Genomic DNA, 19,614 nt, shown 5'->3' with positions numbered 1-19,614 from the left:
TACCTGGTGGAATTAGGTAGGTTTTTCAACTTCATTTTATGCTAATTTTCAGATAGTTTGCTCAAGATCGTATTGCAAATGGTTGAGCATTGACCAAAATGTGTGGAATATACAAAGCAGAAACTATATGAATCACATTGGTGGAATAAAAAACAAGGGTATAATAGTATTTCTTTATATACTGGGATTTTTAAGAAGTCATATTTGAAAAGAATAAATACTATTTATGTGGACTATACGCACTTCATGTTAAGATGAGCTACAAATAAAGGCAATTACCTCAATTTTTTTAAGCGTTAACAATATCAATTAAATGCCTGTGTTGGAGCTCGAAACTACAGTTCAAGATAAAGTGAAATAGCTTCTAAGCTCAACAGGCTTTTATACATGGGAGTGTAAACGTAATTATAATGAAGTGATAAATTTGTTCATTTTTAAATACACACTTGTTTTGTCAAATTTGATGTTTATTTATAAACAACATTATTACATTTAAATATTATACAATAAATTTTTTGTGAGCCTTTTTCTGTACATGGATTTCAGCTCTCATTTGTAAACCATACAATTTACTGTTTGAAATTTTTGACAAAAATATTGTTAATTTAGAATCAACAAATCTTTGAAAAGGCGCTCGTAATAGCTGGTACATTAAAATCTTCTTTCCCAAGAGTGACATTAAGAAAACCTTACAATTAAATTATCATTTACAAAATCAAGAAAAATCTCATAACACGTTTCAGTCTATAAACTTGTAAATAAAGTCAGACTGGTTTCATCCTCTATCACATTGGTAATGTAAGTCACACTTGATGCTCAGGCGACTGGGGTACAGAACTGCTACCCGCTGTTGGCAGCAACTGGATCGTCATCATCATCACTACAACACTTACTGACCTTACTGCATTTGCAGCACAAAATGCACGGTGCTGCCAGGAGAAGAAATGGCGAGGCAACCAGTAGAAGGACTCCGAACCCGGCAAATATCCCTATCACCTGAAAGGCCCAACAATTATGATGTTATAAGCCTTTGTCTGGATGCATGTGTGTAAAGTGTTGTGTCAGATAAGTGTAAAGTGTTGTGTCAGATAAGTGTAAAGTGTTGTGTCAGATAAGTGTAAAGTGTTGTGTCAGATAAGTGTAAAGTGTTGTGTCAGATAAGTGTAAAGTGTTGTGTCAGATAAGTGTAAAGTGTTGTGTCAGATAAGTGTAAAGTGTTGTGTCAGATAAGTGTAAAGTGTTGTGTCAGATAAGTGTTAAGTGTTGTGTCAGATAAGGGTGTTAAGTCCACAAAGGCTTATCAGAGACAACACTTTCCGACCTGACTGGATTTTCATTTACAAGACACGAAAAATTCAAAAAAGGGGAAATTGACATCCCTGATTTGCCTGTGCCAACTTAAAAGGCTAATCTGGTACATACGGAATATTACGCTAGTCAATTGTTCCAAGAGTTTGTATCACTCGAGTGACTTGTGTGATGACGTATCACACGAGAGGCGGAGCCTCGAGTGTGATGCGAAATAGCACAAGCCACAAGAGTGATACAAACTCTTGGAACAATTGACTAGCGTAATATTCCTTTTATTATATACAACAACTAACAAAAACAGTTAACAAATGTATTTTTTACTTTAACAAAACTGACAAAACAATGACTAAAACGGTACGCCATAGTTTATTTAAGACGGGTATGAATACAGTTTATATAAATAAACGTGTAAACATTCGAACCGGGAAAACACAGGTTTCCGACACGCTTACCTTAATGCCATCGTTAATCCAATATTTATAACAATTAAGTTGACAACTTTAATCTGATGTTTATAACAAAAACGTTTAAACAATATGCACTTCCACTTCTATCTTCCATGTCTTTATCGAAACTTAGTTTAAACCACAATATTTTATTGTATTCCTATCGAAATATAAATTTATGCATGATAAACACACACTCCAAAATACGTTTTTAACACATAGTTTACTGCTAAAAACACCACGTCCGACATGTCCTTACAGAGCTTAGATAAAACTATTGTGTTTTGTCACAGAAATGACGTCGCACGATGTACTACGTTATATATTTCGTAATATAAAATATTTCTATTTTCGGTGCGTGTAATGTGACGTCATTAAATGGGTCGAAGTAGTCCGGCTAGTATGGTATACGGAATTGGAAACAGCAAGTAGCATAATACAGGATTTTTTATTTCAACGATTGATACAACCTGTATTTTGTTAAAAGCATTAAACAGGTATATAATATAACACTTTACACACTTGCATATAAATATAAATAGGCAATAATGTTCTTCTGCTTTGGTCAAGTGAAATGCAAGTGATAATCTTTATATAGACAATTCAATATCATGGTAACTATCATGCTACAGCCATATAAAATGCACGAGATAATCATTATATGGAAAGTTCAATAAACTTCTTGTCACAAAGGGCTATAACTCTTAAATATGGGAGCAAGATTTATGATTTTTGTGCACTGCACAAACCCTCAATAAGTTCTATTTAGCTATGAAGTTTCAAGTTGATACCTCTTTCAAATTACCAGATATGGTTGAATTAAAATAGAAATTAAACAAGATGTGTTTGTGAAACACTATCCCCCCCCCAATATATATTTGACCTTTGACCTCGAAGGATGACCTTGACCTTTCACCACTTAGAATGTGCAGCTCCATGAGATACACATGCATGCCAAATATAAAGTTGCTATCTTAAATATTGCAAAAGTGTATATTAAATGAGCGATTTTGACCCATATATTTGACCTTTGACCTTGAAGGATGACCTTGACCTTTCACCACTCAAAATGTGTAGCTCCATGAGATACACAAGCATGCCAAATATTTAGTTGCTATCTTCAATTTTGCAAAAGTTATGGCAAATGTTAAAGTTTGACGCAAACCAACAAACAAACCACAGACAGGGCAACAAAAATATATCCCGCACTATAGTGGTGGGGGACATAAAAATAGGGAAATTACTCTAAAAATATTGAAGCATCACCAAAATGAGATCTACCTACCTGGTGGAATTAGGTAGGTTTTTCAACTTCATTTTATGCTAATTTTCAGATAGTTTGCTCAAGATCGTATTGCAAATGGTTGAGCATTGACCAAAATGTGTGGAATATACAAAGCAGAAACTATATGAATCACATTGGTGGAATAAAAAACAAGGGTATAATAGTATTTCTTTATATACTGGGATTTTTAAGAAGTCATATTTGAAAAGAATAAATACTATTTATGTGGACTATACGCACTTCATGTTAAGATGAGCTACAAATAAAGGCAATTACCTCATTTTTTTTAAGCGTTAACAATATCAATTAAATGCCTGTGTTGGAGCTCGAAACTACAGTTCAAGATAAAGTGAAATAGCTTCTAAGCTCAACAGGCTTTTATACATGGGAGTGTAAACGTAATTATAATGAAGTGATAAATTTGTTCATTTTTAAATACACACTTGTTTATTTAAGACGGGTATGAATACAGTTTATATAAATAAACGTGTAAACATTCGAACCGGGAAAACACAGGTTTCCGACACGCTTACCTTAATGCCATCGTTAATCCAATATTTATAACAATTAAGTTGACAACTTTAATCTGATGTTTATAACAAAAACGTTTAAACAATATGCACTTCCACTTCTATCTTCCATGTCTTTATCGAAACTTAGTTTAAACCACAATATTTTATTGTATTCCTATCGAAATATAAATTTATGCATGATAAACACACACTCCAAAATACGTTTTTAACACATAGTTTACTGCTAAAAACACCACGTCCGACATGTCCTTACAGAGCTTAGATAAAACTATTGTGTTTTGTCACAGAAATGACGTCGCACGATGTACTACGTTATATATTTCGTAATATAAAATATTTCTATTTTCGGTGCGTGTAATGTGACGTCATTAAATGGGTCGAAGTAGTCCGGCTAGTATGGTATACGGAATTGGAAACAGCAAGTAGCATAATACAGGATTTTTTATTTCAACGATTGATACAACCTGTATTTTGTTAAAAGCATTAAACAGGTATATAATATAACACTTTACGCACTTGCATATAAATATAAATAGGCAATAATGTTCTTCTGCTTTGGTCAAGTGAAATGCAAGTGATAATCTTTATATAGACAATTCAATATCATGGTAACTATCATGCTACAGCCGTATAAAATGCACGAGATAATCATTATATGGAAAGTTCAATAAACTTGTGTGACTTTGACCTTGAATGTCTGTGACTGGTTTATGCCTTGTGCATGTTAGTCTCAATAAGCAAAACATATGACCCCAGTTAAATGAAAACCCTTCAAAGGGTATGAGGGATAAGCAGTGGACACAAATAACGGACACAAAAAGGAACCCTAAAATCTTTCCCTGTAAGTTTATGTGTGACCTTCACCTTGAGATGGTGATAAAGCCTCATGCCATCTGCAAAAGTTTCAATGATCTAAACATTAGAGCAAAGTTTCATGAAAAACTTTCAAAGGGTAAAGGAGATATAGAACAGAAACAAAAATGTCATGGGCACATTCGCGGACGGACTGATGAACAAGGATATTCCTTTAAGCCCCTTCCCAACTTTTCAGCAAGGGTTTAATAAAATTGTTTTACAGTATGGTAGATAATTAAAGACTGTGTAAGACCATTTATCTTAGCAAGATAAAACCAAAACAGTATTAACCATTTACAGATAAGATACTTATTTAAATGGGTTTGCTGTCCCTAAGAAAATAAAAGAAAATTAAAAACCTTTTTTTACTACGTTCAAGACTTCTTTTCCAACCCTAATCTAACTTATGAGCAGAAAACAACATAAAGCCAGAATAGACTGAGTTACTCGCAGGTTGCATATAGTCATTTTCCCCTGGCTTTAAGCGTGGAAGGGTGAATTCATTTATGTTGAAATATTTTTTTCAAACTGTTTCTTTGCCATTTATATTCTATGAATAATATGCTACCTGAGTGCGGTGCCATATCACAGACGCTCTGGAATGACCCAGTTTGTTCTTGCACGGACCTTTGTCGTAGTGTCGCAGGAGAAAGTCATCCTGAAAAAAAAGAGACATAAAATTGAGCCACCATGTACCAACTACATCTTCATGTTTAAAGCCAGTATCTAATTTTTATATGGTTCCAGACTGTGTTTCAAATTTGATTATCAGAACATACTGTTTGAATAAAATATAAATAAACTGATAAGGTCTTTTTCAATAAAGGCTACTTTAAAAAAAAAGCCTCGACTAATTGACTTGACTGTATTTAACACTTACCTTATGCTCTCTTAATATCGATCTACATATCAAACATGTAGGTGATATGTGTTGGTTTTGGAGAATTATCCACAAAATTTTTTAAGAGTGGCAATGGAAAAAAATATTTTCATGTCCGGCATAAGACCCGGTGTCAATTAAAATATATTTATGACAACTAGTGAAAAAAAGTTATTATTAACTGAAAGCAATAAATATTTTGTATCATTAAAAAAATATCACTTCTTAGATTTTCATTCTAATGCAATTTTCTTTACCAACTAAATTCTTCACAAATTAGCCTGTGCAGTCTGCCCTGCTAATAAGGGATGACACTTTCCCCTTTTATGTTTTTTTTTAAAGGGAGCCTCTTCTAAACAAGAAGAGGACCAAGATGGCCCTAGTCCGCTCACCTGAGAGGAGTCGGTTCATTCAATCTTTACCAAATGTCAAACTTGACCTAGATATTGTCCAGACAAACATCCTGGTCAAGTTTCATCATTATTTCATCTGCGAGTCATGATCAATGTACCTATGAAGTTTCATGATCCTAGGCGTAAGCATTCTTGAGTTATCATCCGGATACCATTTTTCTAAGTTGAGTCACCGTGACCTTGACAGCCATTAGGTGAATACTTTTTTGGCACTGTGACCTTGACCTTTGACCAAGTAACCTGATAATCAATAGGGGTCATCTGCCAGTCATGATCAATATACCTATGAAGTTTCATGAACCTAGGCATAAGCTTTCTTCAGTTATCAGCCATAAACCATTTTAGGTCACCGTGATCTTGACCTTTGACCTAGTGACCTGAAAATTTCAATAGGGGTCATCTGCGAGTCATGATCATTGTACCTATGAAGATTAATGATCCTAAGCATAAGCGTTCTGGAGTAATCATCCAGAAACCATTTTACTATTTCAGGTCACCGTGACCTTGACCTTTGACCTAGTCATGATCCTAGGCATAAGCGTTCTTGAGTTATCATCTGGAAACCATTTTACTATTTCAGGTCACCGTGACCTTGACCTTTGACCTAGTGACCTGAAAATCAATAGGGGTCATCTGCGAGTCATGATCAATGTAACTATGAAGTTTCATGATCCTAGGCCTAAGCGTTCTTGAGTTATCATCCGGAAACCATTTTACTATTTCGGGTCATCCTGACCTTGACCTTTGACCTAGTGACCTGAAAATCAATAGGGCTTATTTGCGAGTCATGATCAATGTATTTATAAGTTTCATGATCCTAGGCATAAGCGTTCTTGAGTTATCATCTGGAAACCATTTTACTGCTTTGGGTCACCATGACCTTGACCTTTGACCTAATGTCCTGAAAATCAATAGGGGTCATCTGCGAGTCATGATCAATGTATCTATGAATTTTTATGATCTTAGGCATAAGCCTTCTTGAGTTATCATCCGGAAACCATTTTACAATTTTGGGTCATCGTGACCTTGACCTTTGAAATAGTGACCTGAAAATCAACAGGGGTCATCTGCGAGTCATGATCAATGTACCTTTGAAGTTTCATGATCCTAGGCATTAGCGCTCTTAAGTTATCATCCGGAAACCATTTGGTAGACGGACGGACCGACATGAGAAAAACAATATAACCCCTCTTCTTCGAAAGGGGGGAGGGGGATAATGAGAAAACCGCCCCCCTCCCAGCAGCCATGTTATTCAACTGACTGGAACCATTTTTGAACTCAACTCTCGTATCAAGGAAACAAATGTTCTGAGCAAGTTTCATGAAAATTGGGCCAAAAATGTGACTTTTACTGTGTTCACTTGTTTTCACTATATACATATAGAGAAAAATGCCCCGCCCACTGGCGGCCATGTTTTTTCACCGATCACGACCATTTTCAAACTCGTCCGAGATATCAATAAAACAAATGTTTTGACCAACTTTCATGATGATTGGGCAAAAATCGAGACTTCTAGAGTGTTTACAAGGTTTCTCTATAGCCAAATAGGGAAAACTGCCACTATATACATATAGAGAAAAATGCCCCGCCCACTGGCGGCCATGTTTTTTCACCGATCTCGACCATTTTCGAATTCGTCCGAAACATCAATTGAAACAATGCATTGACCAACTTTCATGATGATTGGGCAAAAATTGTGACTTCTAGAGAGTTTACAAGTTTTCTCTATAGCCAAATTAGGAAAACTGCCCCGCCCACTGGCTGCCATGTTTTTCAATGGATTGGAACCACTTTTGAACTCAACCAAGATATCATTAAGACACACATTTTGACAACCTTACATGAAGATTGGGCATGAAATGTGACTTCTACAGTGTTTACAAGGTTTTTCTTTTTTTTGACCTAGTGACCTAGTTTTTGACCCGGCACAACCCAGTTTCGAAGTCGGCCTACATTTCATTGGGACAAAGCTTCTGACCAAGTTTCATGAAGATGGGACAAGAAATGTGGCCTATAGAGTGTGCACGAGCAAATGTTTACTGACGGACGGACATACGACGGACAAAGACCGGTCACAAAAGCTCACCTGAGCAATCAGGCGAGCTAAAAAACCAGTACAGTAGGAAAGTGTCTCCCCTGATTATGCACTACACACCATTCTCCTTGAGCGCAGCATACAATTTACAAGATTTCTTACATCCAAAGACGTGAGGCAGTACCAACAGAAGACATGTTTACAACGCTTGCACATCATCTGTGCGCAGCCATCGTTTCTCTCAATTGGCACATGGCACACTGGGCATCTCTTGATGTTCGACTCTGCCTCACTTGTGAATGGGATCCTGTAAAGAAACCCATCATGCAAACAATGTACCAATTACTGTTTGAACCACATTATGGGAATGTGCTCAATGCCTGTGCATAAAATGTCATCACAGGTGAGCATTTGCAGCAAGCAGGGGCTAATAAGGGACGACTCTTTCTGCTTGTGGGGATTTCTTTTAACCGAAAATCCAGTGTAGGCAACAAGTTTTGTCTTCCATTAGCCTATGGGGACTGCACAGGCTTATTTGCGAACATACTTTGAGAACATGCATTAAGCACAGTTGTTCCCAAACCAAGGCCCATTTATTCACCAATAGACAGTCACAGTTATAAATGACTTATTTACGACAAGTTTTTTAATGTTCTTCCCTGTTTATTTGTGTCTTACAAGTATTGTTTTCTCATATTGTATCTTTCGCAACAAAGACCATTTTAGGGATCAAGAAATCATTATCAAGACAAATTTTGTTTAGCTTAACAAATATGCTATTGTGAAAATACAGTTTTGGACCAATACAAAATTACAACATATGTTAAGAAATAAGGCATAACCAGATAAGACCCTAAATTAATTGAAGTGGCATCTTGATAGAAATGTGCAATTAACAACTTACACAGGTGTAATGAGCTATCACAACTTATAAACTTTTATGAAACCTTTTTACTGACATTACCGGATTTGCAGTTGCAATGCTTTTCATTTAATAGACAGTAATGTCCTGCATATTAAACCTTCTTTAATGTTATAAAATATTGCACAACAGTTCATAACTGATTATATGTCTAGCTTCTCCTACTGTGAAACCACAATTATTTTAACCAAATCATGCAAAAATGGGTCTTATGCCATATGCGTATACTGTAGCTCCAGACAAGCTCGGGCTTGATCAGTGGCTACCTGTTCCCTAAACATGTACAAAGTTTTGTGGTCCGATTAGCAGACAGGGTAGATCATGGCCAAACTGAGAATGCACGGGCTGGTCTGCAGCTATGCTGGCAAAATATCGCATAAAACACATTTTTTGGCATTACAGAATTTGTTGTAGATTTTCATGGATCTCCACAACCATGACATCATATGTTAAACAAAGGTACACGTCCAATGTCTTAAAACATACATTACAAAAAAGAAATTTAAGATGTGAAAATATACTTTTTAATAATTGTCTGAATGAATTGTTAAATGCAATGAATTTTAGTCATTCTGATATTACCCTTGGTCCTCTAATCGTCCCGACATGACCACGTCATTGCAGGACTTTGTGTGATGCCATTTGGACTTGCACACTGAGCAAAACTGTAGCTTGCACTGAAATAACAACGTACATTAACTCAAAGTAGTGAATGCTTAATAGCTTGCACTAAAATAAGAAGTCACATAACCAATAACCAACAGTACATTGTAGATCGCAGTGAATTCTTGAAAGATGAATAAAACACATGTTTTTCCTTGGTTATTCGACATAAAAATCCTCAGGTGCAACTCGTGCGAAAGACATCGGACCTTGGACTAATCTGATCAATTTTGCTGTGGTCTGACACTTTTCAGTCCTTGCGTCCGACAAAAAAAAATCCAAAACAATATCTAATAAGGGCTGTTTGTAAAACGAGAATGCCCCCCATATGGGCTGTCAGTTGTAGGGGAAGCCATTGTGTGAATACGTTTTTTGTCACTGTGACCTTGACCTTTGACCTAGTGACCTGAAAATCAATAGGGGTCATCTTCCAGTCATGATCAATGTACATGTGAAGTTTCATGATCCTAAGCATTAACATTCTAGAGTTATCATCTGGAAACCATTTTACTGTTTTGAGTCAATGTGACCTTGACCTTTGACCTATTGACCTGAAAATCAATAGGGGTCATTTGCCAGTCATGATCAATGTACCCATGAAGTTTCAAGATCCTAGGCGTAAGCATTCTTGAGTTATCATCCGGACACCATTTTACTATTTCGAGTCAGTGACCTTTGACCTAGAGACCTGAAAATGAATAGGGGTCATCTGCCAGTCATGATCAATGTACCTATGAAGTTTCATGATCCTAGGCCTAAGCATTCTTGAGTTATCATCTGGAAACCATTTTACTATTTCGAGTCACTGTGACCTTGACCTTTGACCTAGTGACCTGAAAATCAATAGCAGTCATCTGCCAGTCATGATCAATGTACCTTTGAAGTTTCATGATCCTAGGCCTAAGCATTCTTGAGTTATCATCTGGAAACCATTTTACTATTTCGAGTCACTGTGACCTTGACCTTTGACCTAGTGACCTGAAAATCAATAGCAGTCATCTGCCAGTCATGATCAATGTACCTTTGAAGTTTCATGATCCTAGGCCTAAGCATTCTTGAGTTATCATCTGGAAACCATTTTACTATTTCGAGTCACTGTGACCTTGACCTTTGACCTAGTGACCTGAAAATCAATAGCAGTCATCTGCCAGTCATGATCAATGTACCTTTGAAGTTTCATGATCCTAGGCCTAAGTCTTTTTGAGTTATCATCTAGAACCATCTCGTGGACGGACCGACTGACATGTGCAAAAAAATATACCCCCTCTTCTTCGAAGGGGGCCTAAAAATTTGAATAAAAATGAACACGAAACTATGAATTTAAAAAAAAATAAGGACTATTTATTGTTTACTTCGATAAATTATTTAACTTTAAAATAAAACAGATTTTACCAACAAGTCAAACTGGTAATATTTGCTGCTGACGTAATATACTCCAAGCCCGATTCTTAGAACCAGTCAAATATTGCAGCTTGTTTCGGGACAAAGGCGACACAACACATTTTTGATTTGTTGAAATTGAACTTTACTGGTTTAAAAAAACTACGAAGCGGGATCACAAAATTACAGCTCCTGCCAAGTAGATTCATAGCGAGTTAAGTCGTAATATAAAGCGAATATTAATACGAAATAAACATGAATCACTTTCTTACTGATATTGTTGGGAAATGAGCGCATTAAAGAATAAACACAATAAATAAAAGGGTATACAACGGCAAAAAACATGTTTTGGAACAGACATGGCCATCTTGAATGTCATGTGATTACCCTCTCTGAGAGTACTAATATTTTATATAGCAGTTTAAAATTACTTGTAAACCCATTAAAACATCACAAAGCTTTCTTCACTTTCAACTTCAAAATAATGGGTTTAAATTAAGTTGTTATTTTATTGTACTTAGAATTGTTTAACATTCTGAACCTCATAATAATAAAAATAACTGTAGACACGGTATTTACTATTGCTTATTGAAGAAGAACAAGGTACGGTAAAATCTGATGAAGTCCGGTTAATTTTAAATGTCATCGGGCCTCATGTCTGGTAAGATTTTTTTGTCTGTCGCATGGGTTGAGTTGTTTATGTTTATTGATTAAATCCACACGGGCTATAGACCACTGCAAGCGGTCTCATCTTAAACATTTTTTATATTGGATGAACTGATAAAAAACCCATGGTGCTATCACAACCCAATTACTTTTAATGACAAACAATATGTCATGATCTGTTTTAGGTGCATACTTCGTGAAAACAGTTGGTTAACAATATTAATTATAGATGTTTGAAGAAATCCAGTATATACATTATGTTTGTAAGCTGAACATTGTACAAAAAGAATAAAATTCAAAGCATTTAAATATATGACACAAAATAATATAATAAAGAAGACTGTCCTTGTCTAAATGTTAACCTTTTGGTAAACAATGCAATTTACAGATTTGCCATACACTTTACCAGACAAACACAACTAAAAATGCCTGAAATTATTTTTGGTTCAATGAATTGAATTTACAAACATGGTAACTTTATGCAAATACCCTCATTAATTGTCATGAATGTGAAGATGTTTTTTTACGAGCACCCTTCTTAAAAACAAACAATTAAATTACAATACATAAAGACACTTGATACAAATGCAATTAACCCTGTTAAGAATGTATGCATATATATGCAAGTGCTGATAGTAACATTCACCAGATGTTGTGTATTGAAAAGTAATTGATCAGTCATTTTCAGGTGGATTTTGGACATTTGATCAGTAATATTTCATAATAATCAATCATTTTGCATATTTTTGGTACTCATTATTTTTAATCATGACCTTTACTAAAATAATAAACCATAATGACTGCAAATTATGGCAAATATCGCAGATCTATAGTGCATATATGATCCAAATAGTATACCGATATCAAATCAGGCCTTTTTCTGTCTATTTGGGAAAAGGCACCTAGCAAAATTGGGATTTTTCGAGTCACGAAATCTTCCAAATTTCCAAACAGCAAACGGATGTAGGTTTGCCCTACCTTTGGACAGTCTACAGGTCTAGGTTTGCTGAAAGCCTACCTTAGGACAGTCTACAGGTGTAGGCTTGCTGTAGGCCTACCTTAGGACAGTCTACAGGTGTAGGTTTGCTGTTACGTTAGGACAGTCTACAGGTGTAGGTTTGCTGTAGGCCTACCTTAGGACAGTCTACAATTGTAGGTTTGCAGTAGGCCTACCTTAGGACAGTCTACAGATGTAGGTTTGCTGTAGGCCTACCTTAGGACAGTCTACAATTGTAGGTTTGCAGTAGGCCTACCTTAGGACAGTCTACATGTGTAGGTTTGCTGTAGGCCTACCTTAGGCCACTCTACAGGTGTAGGTTTGCTGTTACCTTAGGACAGTCTACAGGAGTAGGTTTGCTGTATGCCTACCTTAGGACAGTCTACAGGTGTAGGTTTGCTGCAGGCCTACCTTAGGACAGTCTACAGGTGTAGGTTTGCTGTTACCTTAAGACAGTCTACAGGTGTAGGTTTGCTGTTACCTTAGGACAGTCTACAGGTGTAGGTTTGCTGTAGGCCTACCTTAAGACAGTCTACAGGTGTAGGTTTGCTGTAAGCCTACTTTAGGACAGTCTACAGGTGTAGGCCTACCTTAGGACAGTCTACAGGTCTAGGTTTGCTGAAGACCTCCTTTAGGACAGTCTATAGGTGTAGGTTTGCTGTAGGCCTACCTTAGGACAGGGAATAGATGTAGGTTTGCCATACCTTAGGACAGTCTACAGGTGTAGGCTTGCTGTAGGCCTACCTTAGGACAGTCTTCAGGTGTAGGTTTGCTGTAGGCCTACCTTAGGACAGTCTACACGTGTAGGTTTGCTGTAGGCCTATCTTAGGACAGGGAATAGATGTAGGTTTGCCATACCTTAGGACAGTCTACAGGTGTAGGTTTGCTGTAGGTCTACCTTAGGACAGTCTACAGGTGTAGGTTTGCTGAAGGCCTACCTTAGGACAGTCTACACGTGTAGGTTTGCTGTAGGCCTATCTTAGGACAGGGAATAGATGTAGGTTTGCCCTACCTTAGGACAGTCTACACGTGTAGGTTTGCTGTAGGCCTACCTTAGGACAGTCTACACGTGTAGGTTTGCTGAAGGCCTATCTTAGGACAGGGAATAGATGTAGGTTTGTGATACCTTAGGACAGTCTACAGGTGTAGGTTTGCTGTAGGCCTACCTTAGGACAGTCTACAGGTGTAGGTTTGCTGAAGGCCTGACTGGAGGAGGTGCTACACACATGACACACAGTCTCACACCCCGCCTCGGGACAAAACGTCCTGTCAGGATCTAGGTCAACTTCTGAAACACACAAAGTCCATTCTTGCTTTCAGTTCAAAAAGACTTAAAATTATTCATTTCCACAGTTAATGATAAATTGGCTAAACGTAACCTGCTAACCTGTAATCACATCCTTTAAACCCAGTTACGATTTAAAACTGACTCTCATTCATTGACAGTTATTATCATGTTTGCAGATTTTAAACCCTTCAGTGTAAAAAAAACTTATTTAATCCTTATTTCAAAAGTGTCAAAAGTGTCATTAAAAGAAGAACAATTTCAAAGAATAAAACCCCACATAAGAGCACTGACATAAAGCAAGTTTTCTTTAAACATTATTACACATTATATACTAGATGATAAACAGCAAACAGTGAATTTAACAGCTATCCTGTGTACTAAAGAACTACATGTATAGGCTGATGAACTCTTGGTAATTATTGGGGTTAAAATTGACACATTTGTTGGATGGGGCGTGTGCTCTTTATGTCACGTTATTACAATGTATTCAATATGGATTGCAACACTGATCACATGTGTTGCAATCATCATCCAAGCAAAAACTATCAACCCCGAAACAACTAACATTCAGGAAAACATCTACATTGTAAGGCAATAACCAATGTTGGCATGGTTATAATTTCTTGAGTGAAATGCAAATTTCACATATCTTCTGATGGATGTTGCAGGAGAGGTACTCTAAGCCAATAGCTCACCAAACATGTTAAATTCATGCTAGCTGCAAATCAACATCTAAACTTATAATACCTTTCTGGAATTTCAGTTTTCTGTATCTGGCGAAGTGTTTCTCATCAACCAGGGTCTTCACCTAAAAAAAGAGTTAATATTTGAGTCTTGGAGAAAAAAACTCAATGCATCTGTGTTAAGTATATTTCAATATAAGCATGTGCAGTCTACACAGGCTAATCAGTGAGGATACTTTCTGCCTGGACTGGATTTTCATTCAGAAGAGACTTTCCTTTAAATGAAAAATTCATTAAAACGACTGCAAAAACTGACACTTTACACATATGAAATGAGACCTGTTTCCCAAACACAGACTCATAAAGTTATTAAAATTTAAAATCATTTTGTTGACACCCGGTAAACTGGTAACATGAGTTTGTGCAGAGAAAGGCGTGTGCTGAAAAGTATTTAATTCAGCTACTCTTGACTGGAAACAAAAGGCTACAACTTAGTACAATATGTTTGAAACAGGATATAAACAGGACACTACATGAAATTTGAACTTTATATTCACTTACTTCACCACTTGTGAGGATACATTTGATACAATATGCAGGATTAGCATGGGGAAAATGTACAATCCAACAGAATATGATTTCAGCAGGAGACCAGAAAATGATGCAATAGTTTGTACATATAATGAAACATGACATACTTTGATACTACTACATTAACAGAACTTGTCATTTCATCTATATTTGTCTACCTGCAATAACTAATATCTTCCTACATTGGAAAATAAATGGGCCCAAATAAGCACATCAATATTTTATATGTTTCTGCACGTCTTTTTTATATCACATTCATACCACTTTACAGATCTTCAAAATTATACTAAGCTAGATAAACAACCATTGATTATTATTATAAACACTTGAGGACTTTCTCAAACAAGTGTTCAAAACTAAGAATCAAGATCATTGAACACATTATTATTTGGTGTTACCTCTGAGAACAGTATTTTCCCCTGTTTACGGCACTGAGCATCAGGACATGTGATGGAGACCACATTTCCCTCGTAAATCATCACCATTACATACTGCTGGACACACTGAAAGGTAAAATGTGAAATTATCTTACATATGCACAATTCACTACAAGTATTATAAATATCATATCTGTTAGATCTACTGTGTACCTATGTAATGTGAGCAGCATTCTAAGGAACAACTATGTGTTATGTTTTTTTGTTTTTTTTGTATATCAAAACAAACAGGTGTAAAAAAACATAATTGCAACAAAGGCTGATTTGCCTTGTGCCTAGCAAGGGACAAGATACAAATTAAACATAGTTATAATAATTGTGTGTGGTCTTTAATAATGAGGTTTGTTTTACGAATGTCCATCATGGTCGAACATTTAAATTTACAATACACATTACAAGAATGAACTCTTTGAGTACAGTAATAAACTCTGCAAAAGAGGCCATGTTTTTGACAGCTATCATAACAGAGAAAAGCAAATGCTGTTTTGGTTTATTTTTTGACAAGTGAAATTCTTATCTACAGTAAGTGGAATTCAACATTTGCCACACAATCTTAGATAATCAAACAGATAAAAAGATAAAAATAAAAATGATTAAAATGGTTTTTATTGTGATTTTATCAACATGTTAATGAGATACATCAATATAATAAGCAATAAAAAACACGCATTTTGGACATTATCTCAAAGATTAAAAATAACAATAAAAAAAATTCACATAAATATTTATCTAGCAATCATGCAGATGATATTAATATGAAAAATGTCACTTAAATTATCCATGAAATGATAATGTACACTGATTGCAGTAGCACGTGTATAAAAGAAAGAGCATCTCATCATAGACATTGCTTCTTTAACCCTAACACAACTGTTAATATAAAATTGTCGGTTTCCCAAGGATGTGTCAACAGGTATGTGCGTAATCATACTATATACATTAACATGTATCTTTTTCACACCTGTGAATATCAACTTATTTGTTAAGGTACCTATACAAAACATTTATACAAGGTTTATTTATCCTGAACATTTACACTTAATTTAAAATAACATTTTAATTCTTAGTTTTTTTATATCACACGAAAAGGAAAGGAAGTATTTCAAAAGACAGTGGTTTTTTTCACCTATAGGGGAATGGTGGCGGGGCCCGTCCAAAGGGGAAAAACGCGTTGTTTTTTAGGAAAAGGGGAAAATTACAAATTCACTCTTTTATATGTAATGATATTTATTATATGAATACACATGTATGCATGAATGCAATATTCACAGCTGAATGTCTCTGTCCTTTTTCTTAAATATATATCAACGATTGTTTCAACATTAGTTTCAGACAGTTCAGCCGTCATGCACAGTCCCAGTTTTCCTAGCCAATTTGAGTCTAATTGGAATTTTTTAATCGATAAAATGGCCAATTTGAGCATTTTTTATCAATAAAAAGGAGCAAATTGGAATGTTTTTATCAACAAATATCGACACAATATTGGTACATCAGGCCTTTTCCTGGCCATTTTGGAAAAAAATGAAATTCATGTGAAAAGTGACCACTGATTTGGGAAAAACTAATTTAACTCTTTATGATGATTCAAAATCATATTAATATTATATTTATATACTTTGTTAGTTGTTTATGAAATAAATCTGAGATATATGTATCATTAGACAGTTTTTTCTAAAAAAAAAAATAATATTTTTTTTTTTTTTTTTTTACTTCTGGAGGGGATTTTTTCTACAAAATAGGGGAAAATATATACTATTTTTTTAGGGGAATGGGGCCGAATATCGGCCCCGAAATTGCCATTAAAAAAACACTGAAAGATCTTAACTACAATAATACATTACATAATGCTTTATATTATCATTTAAAAAAATTAAATGCACAAATACAAACTATGTGAGATTTATAAACAAATTATAACAACTTTTTATAACAAGAGTTACTCATTCATCTACTTTGCAAAATTGCAAATGCATCTTCTCAATGTACTAAAATAGCAAAAGGGTTTATAAGTGGGAACACTGGAACAGTGTTCTAGCAGTAGAATGCTGACCTAGAAATGGAAAGGTCCCTGGTTGAATCCTACTGACTCAGACCATTACTATTTGTTGGGGGCAAAGCATTTATTCCACGCCCACTCTTATCCACAAAGGTGTATGAATGGGTGCCTGTGTGGATTATAAGTAAATGTGCAGTGGCTGCACCCTATGCCAAGTGTAAAGGGATGACTTAAACCCAGTGATCAAGGGGTTAAACTGACAGTCAGGTGAAGATGTACCATTACTTAAAGACAATAAACCTGATCCTTAACCTTTTCCAGTAGACATATTTATTTATTCATACATGCCATACGTCCTGGATTGTCCGGGACAGTCCCGGAAATGAAGAACTTGTCCCGCTGTCCCGGAAATCTGTCCAATGTCCCGGAATTTACAAAATCCATATATACATGAACCTTATCTTAGGCTTAACTGCACCTCGAATCTGTGTATATCTGCAGAGTCTCCATGACAATGCCTACCCGAATAGGCAGACTACGCTACGTGTCAAAATCGATCAATTAACAGGGGTCCTGTTATCATATTGATTGTCTCACGTTCGCGGTCAAACCGAAAAGGCGGCATTGTTTAATGTGGTTGTTAATTGACTTTAATCTACTACGTCATTATTTTCGGCTGCGTAAGGGCAAAGGATAGTTGTTTCCACATCTGAAGTCAAACATCGCGGAGTAAAAAATTAAAAGCAGTTTATGTTCGCACGTTTAACCGACAAAGAAGTTGTATTGTGAATTGATTTGAGTTGACGATCTAACGGTACTGTATTGTTGTATTTTTTATAATATAAATGTTATAAATGAATAAAAGCGTATCAACAACTACGCGTTACACACCGGTCTTAATAACAATAACGCAGTGACGTCACCATCTATGTTTAGAACGCTTACACTGAAAACACATGGCTTGTATCTAGTAACGGAAGTAGTTATGTTTAATTTGACGTTAATAGATCAAGTGTATTTCGGATAGACTTTCGAACTTTTGCAATTAACGATGCGAAACAAAAAAACAGGTACAAAAAATGCATATGTCTATAAATATCGTTACATTTTATACATGTCCCGGAAAATCGGCAAAAGTCCCGGACAATTTAACTCAATGTCCCGGAATTGGTCTGAAAAATTATGGCATGTATGATTTATACATACTTCTTTACAATAAATGCATCCACAGTCTTGAAGAGTATACATGTCATGTGGAGCATACTCTGATAGGCAAAGACGGCATGTAATTAACGGGTCTATAGCAAGGTCCACCACCGTCATGCTGGTGGAAAAAGTTGCCATTCTGTAAAATACATAATTAAAAAATACATGTCAATAAATGGAACATGTAATATGCATTTAAATATAAACGCACATGCATATTGATTTGTTTTACAATACATTTAAACAAATACTGTTGAATGGAAAATTAATGTTGAATGAGAAAGTTTTATTTGATTGTGAAAGAGATCTTTTTTATTAAGCCAATAACAGACTTGTTCCTGCATTTCATTAAATTTTGTAAAATGTGAATATTCTAACAGAATGAGTACTATCGATAAGTGAAAATTTTAATTTTGCTAAATGATCACATTTATTGATAGTCTAGCCTTTTATCATGTTTACAGTAGGCTTTCTTGAAGTATTCTCCATTACTGCAAGGTGTAAATTACCCATACACATTTCTATATAATCAAGAAATACCAATAACACAAAAACCAAAACAACCCATGCACATGTTTCTATTTTGACCATGGACATTTGATAACAATTTTTATATGATTTTTGTCCTAACCACATGAAGCCTTTGACACTTTTAAACAAAAAAAACCCATTATAAATAAAATGAGACTGAGACCATTAAACTACCTGAATAAATAAGTATATGGTCAATTTATATCAATAAGATAATAGCCTAGTTTTTTGCTTTTTCATTGTCCAATATTTAAGTTGATAAGTGCTTATGTCTGAAAGTAGAATTTAATTGACAGGTTTGTACTTGTATACATTTTATGTTACCTGTAAATCTTGAACTGAATTTAAGAATTGTTTTGAAGCGAAATATTTCTTTTAAAATGACTAAACCAGATAATAGTGTTCATTTTTTAAGGTTTCCAGCTGTCAAATCATCTTTTTGACTGTATGTAGTATATTGTCAATGTCAAAAGCGTTTTTGAATTATTTAAATAAA

At 35.3% G+C, this 19,614-nt stretch overlaps 1 protein-coding gene across 1 annotated transcript; it reads right to left on the bottom strand.

The window, feature by feature from the left end:
• Nucleotides 1-369: 369 nt before the first annotated feature.
• Nucleotides 370-19,564, bottom strand: LOC127862409 (probable E3 ubiquitin-protein ligase RNF144A). Its single transcript, XM_052401505.1, has 9 exons — nt 19,443-19,564; nt 18,588-18,726; nt 15,347-15,451; nt 14,422-14,482; nt 13,553-13,674; nt 9,263-9,357; nt 7,921-8,065; nt 4,999-5,088; nt 370-996 (listed from the first exon to the last, which is right to left on the bottom strand). The coding sequence occupies exons 2-9, from the start codon at nt 18,723-18,725 to the stop codon at nt 841-843; spliced, it is 912 nt and encodes a 303-aa protein (XP_052257465.1). The 5' UTR covers nt 18,726; nt 19,443-19,564; the 3' UTR covers nt 370-840.
• Nucleotides 19,565-19,614: the final 50 nt, after the last annotated feature.

The sequence above is a fragment of the Dreissena polymorpha genome, chromosome 16, assembly GCF_020536995.1.
Source record: "Dreissena polymorpha isolate Duluth1 chromosome 16, UMN_Dpol_1.0, whole genome shotgun sequence".
Taxonomy (NCBI): Eukaryota; Metazoa; Mollusca; class Bivalvia; order Myida; family Dreissenidae; genus Dreissena; species Dreissena polymorpha.
Note: the sequence above shows the minus strand (reverse complement) of the source record. Positions and strands in the feature narration are given on the sequence as shown.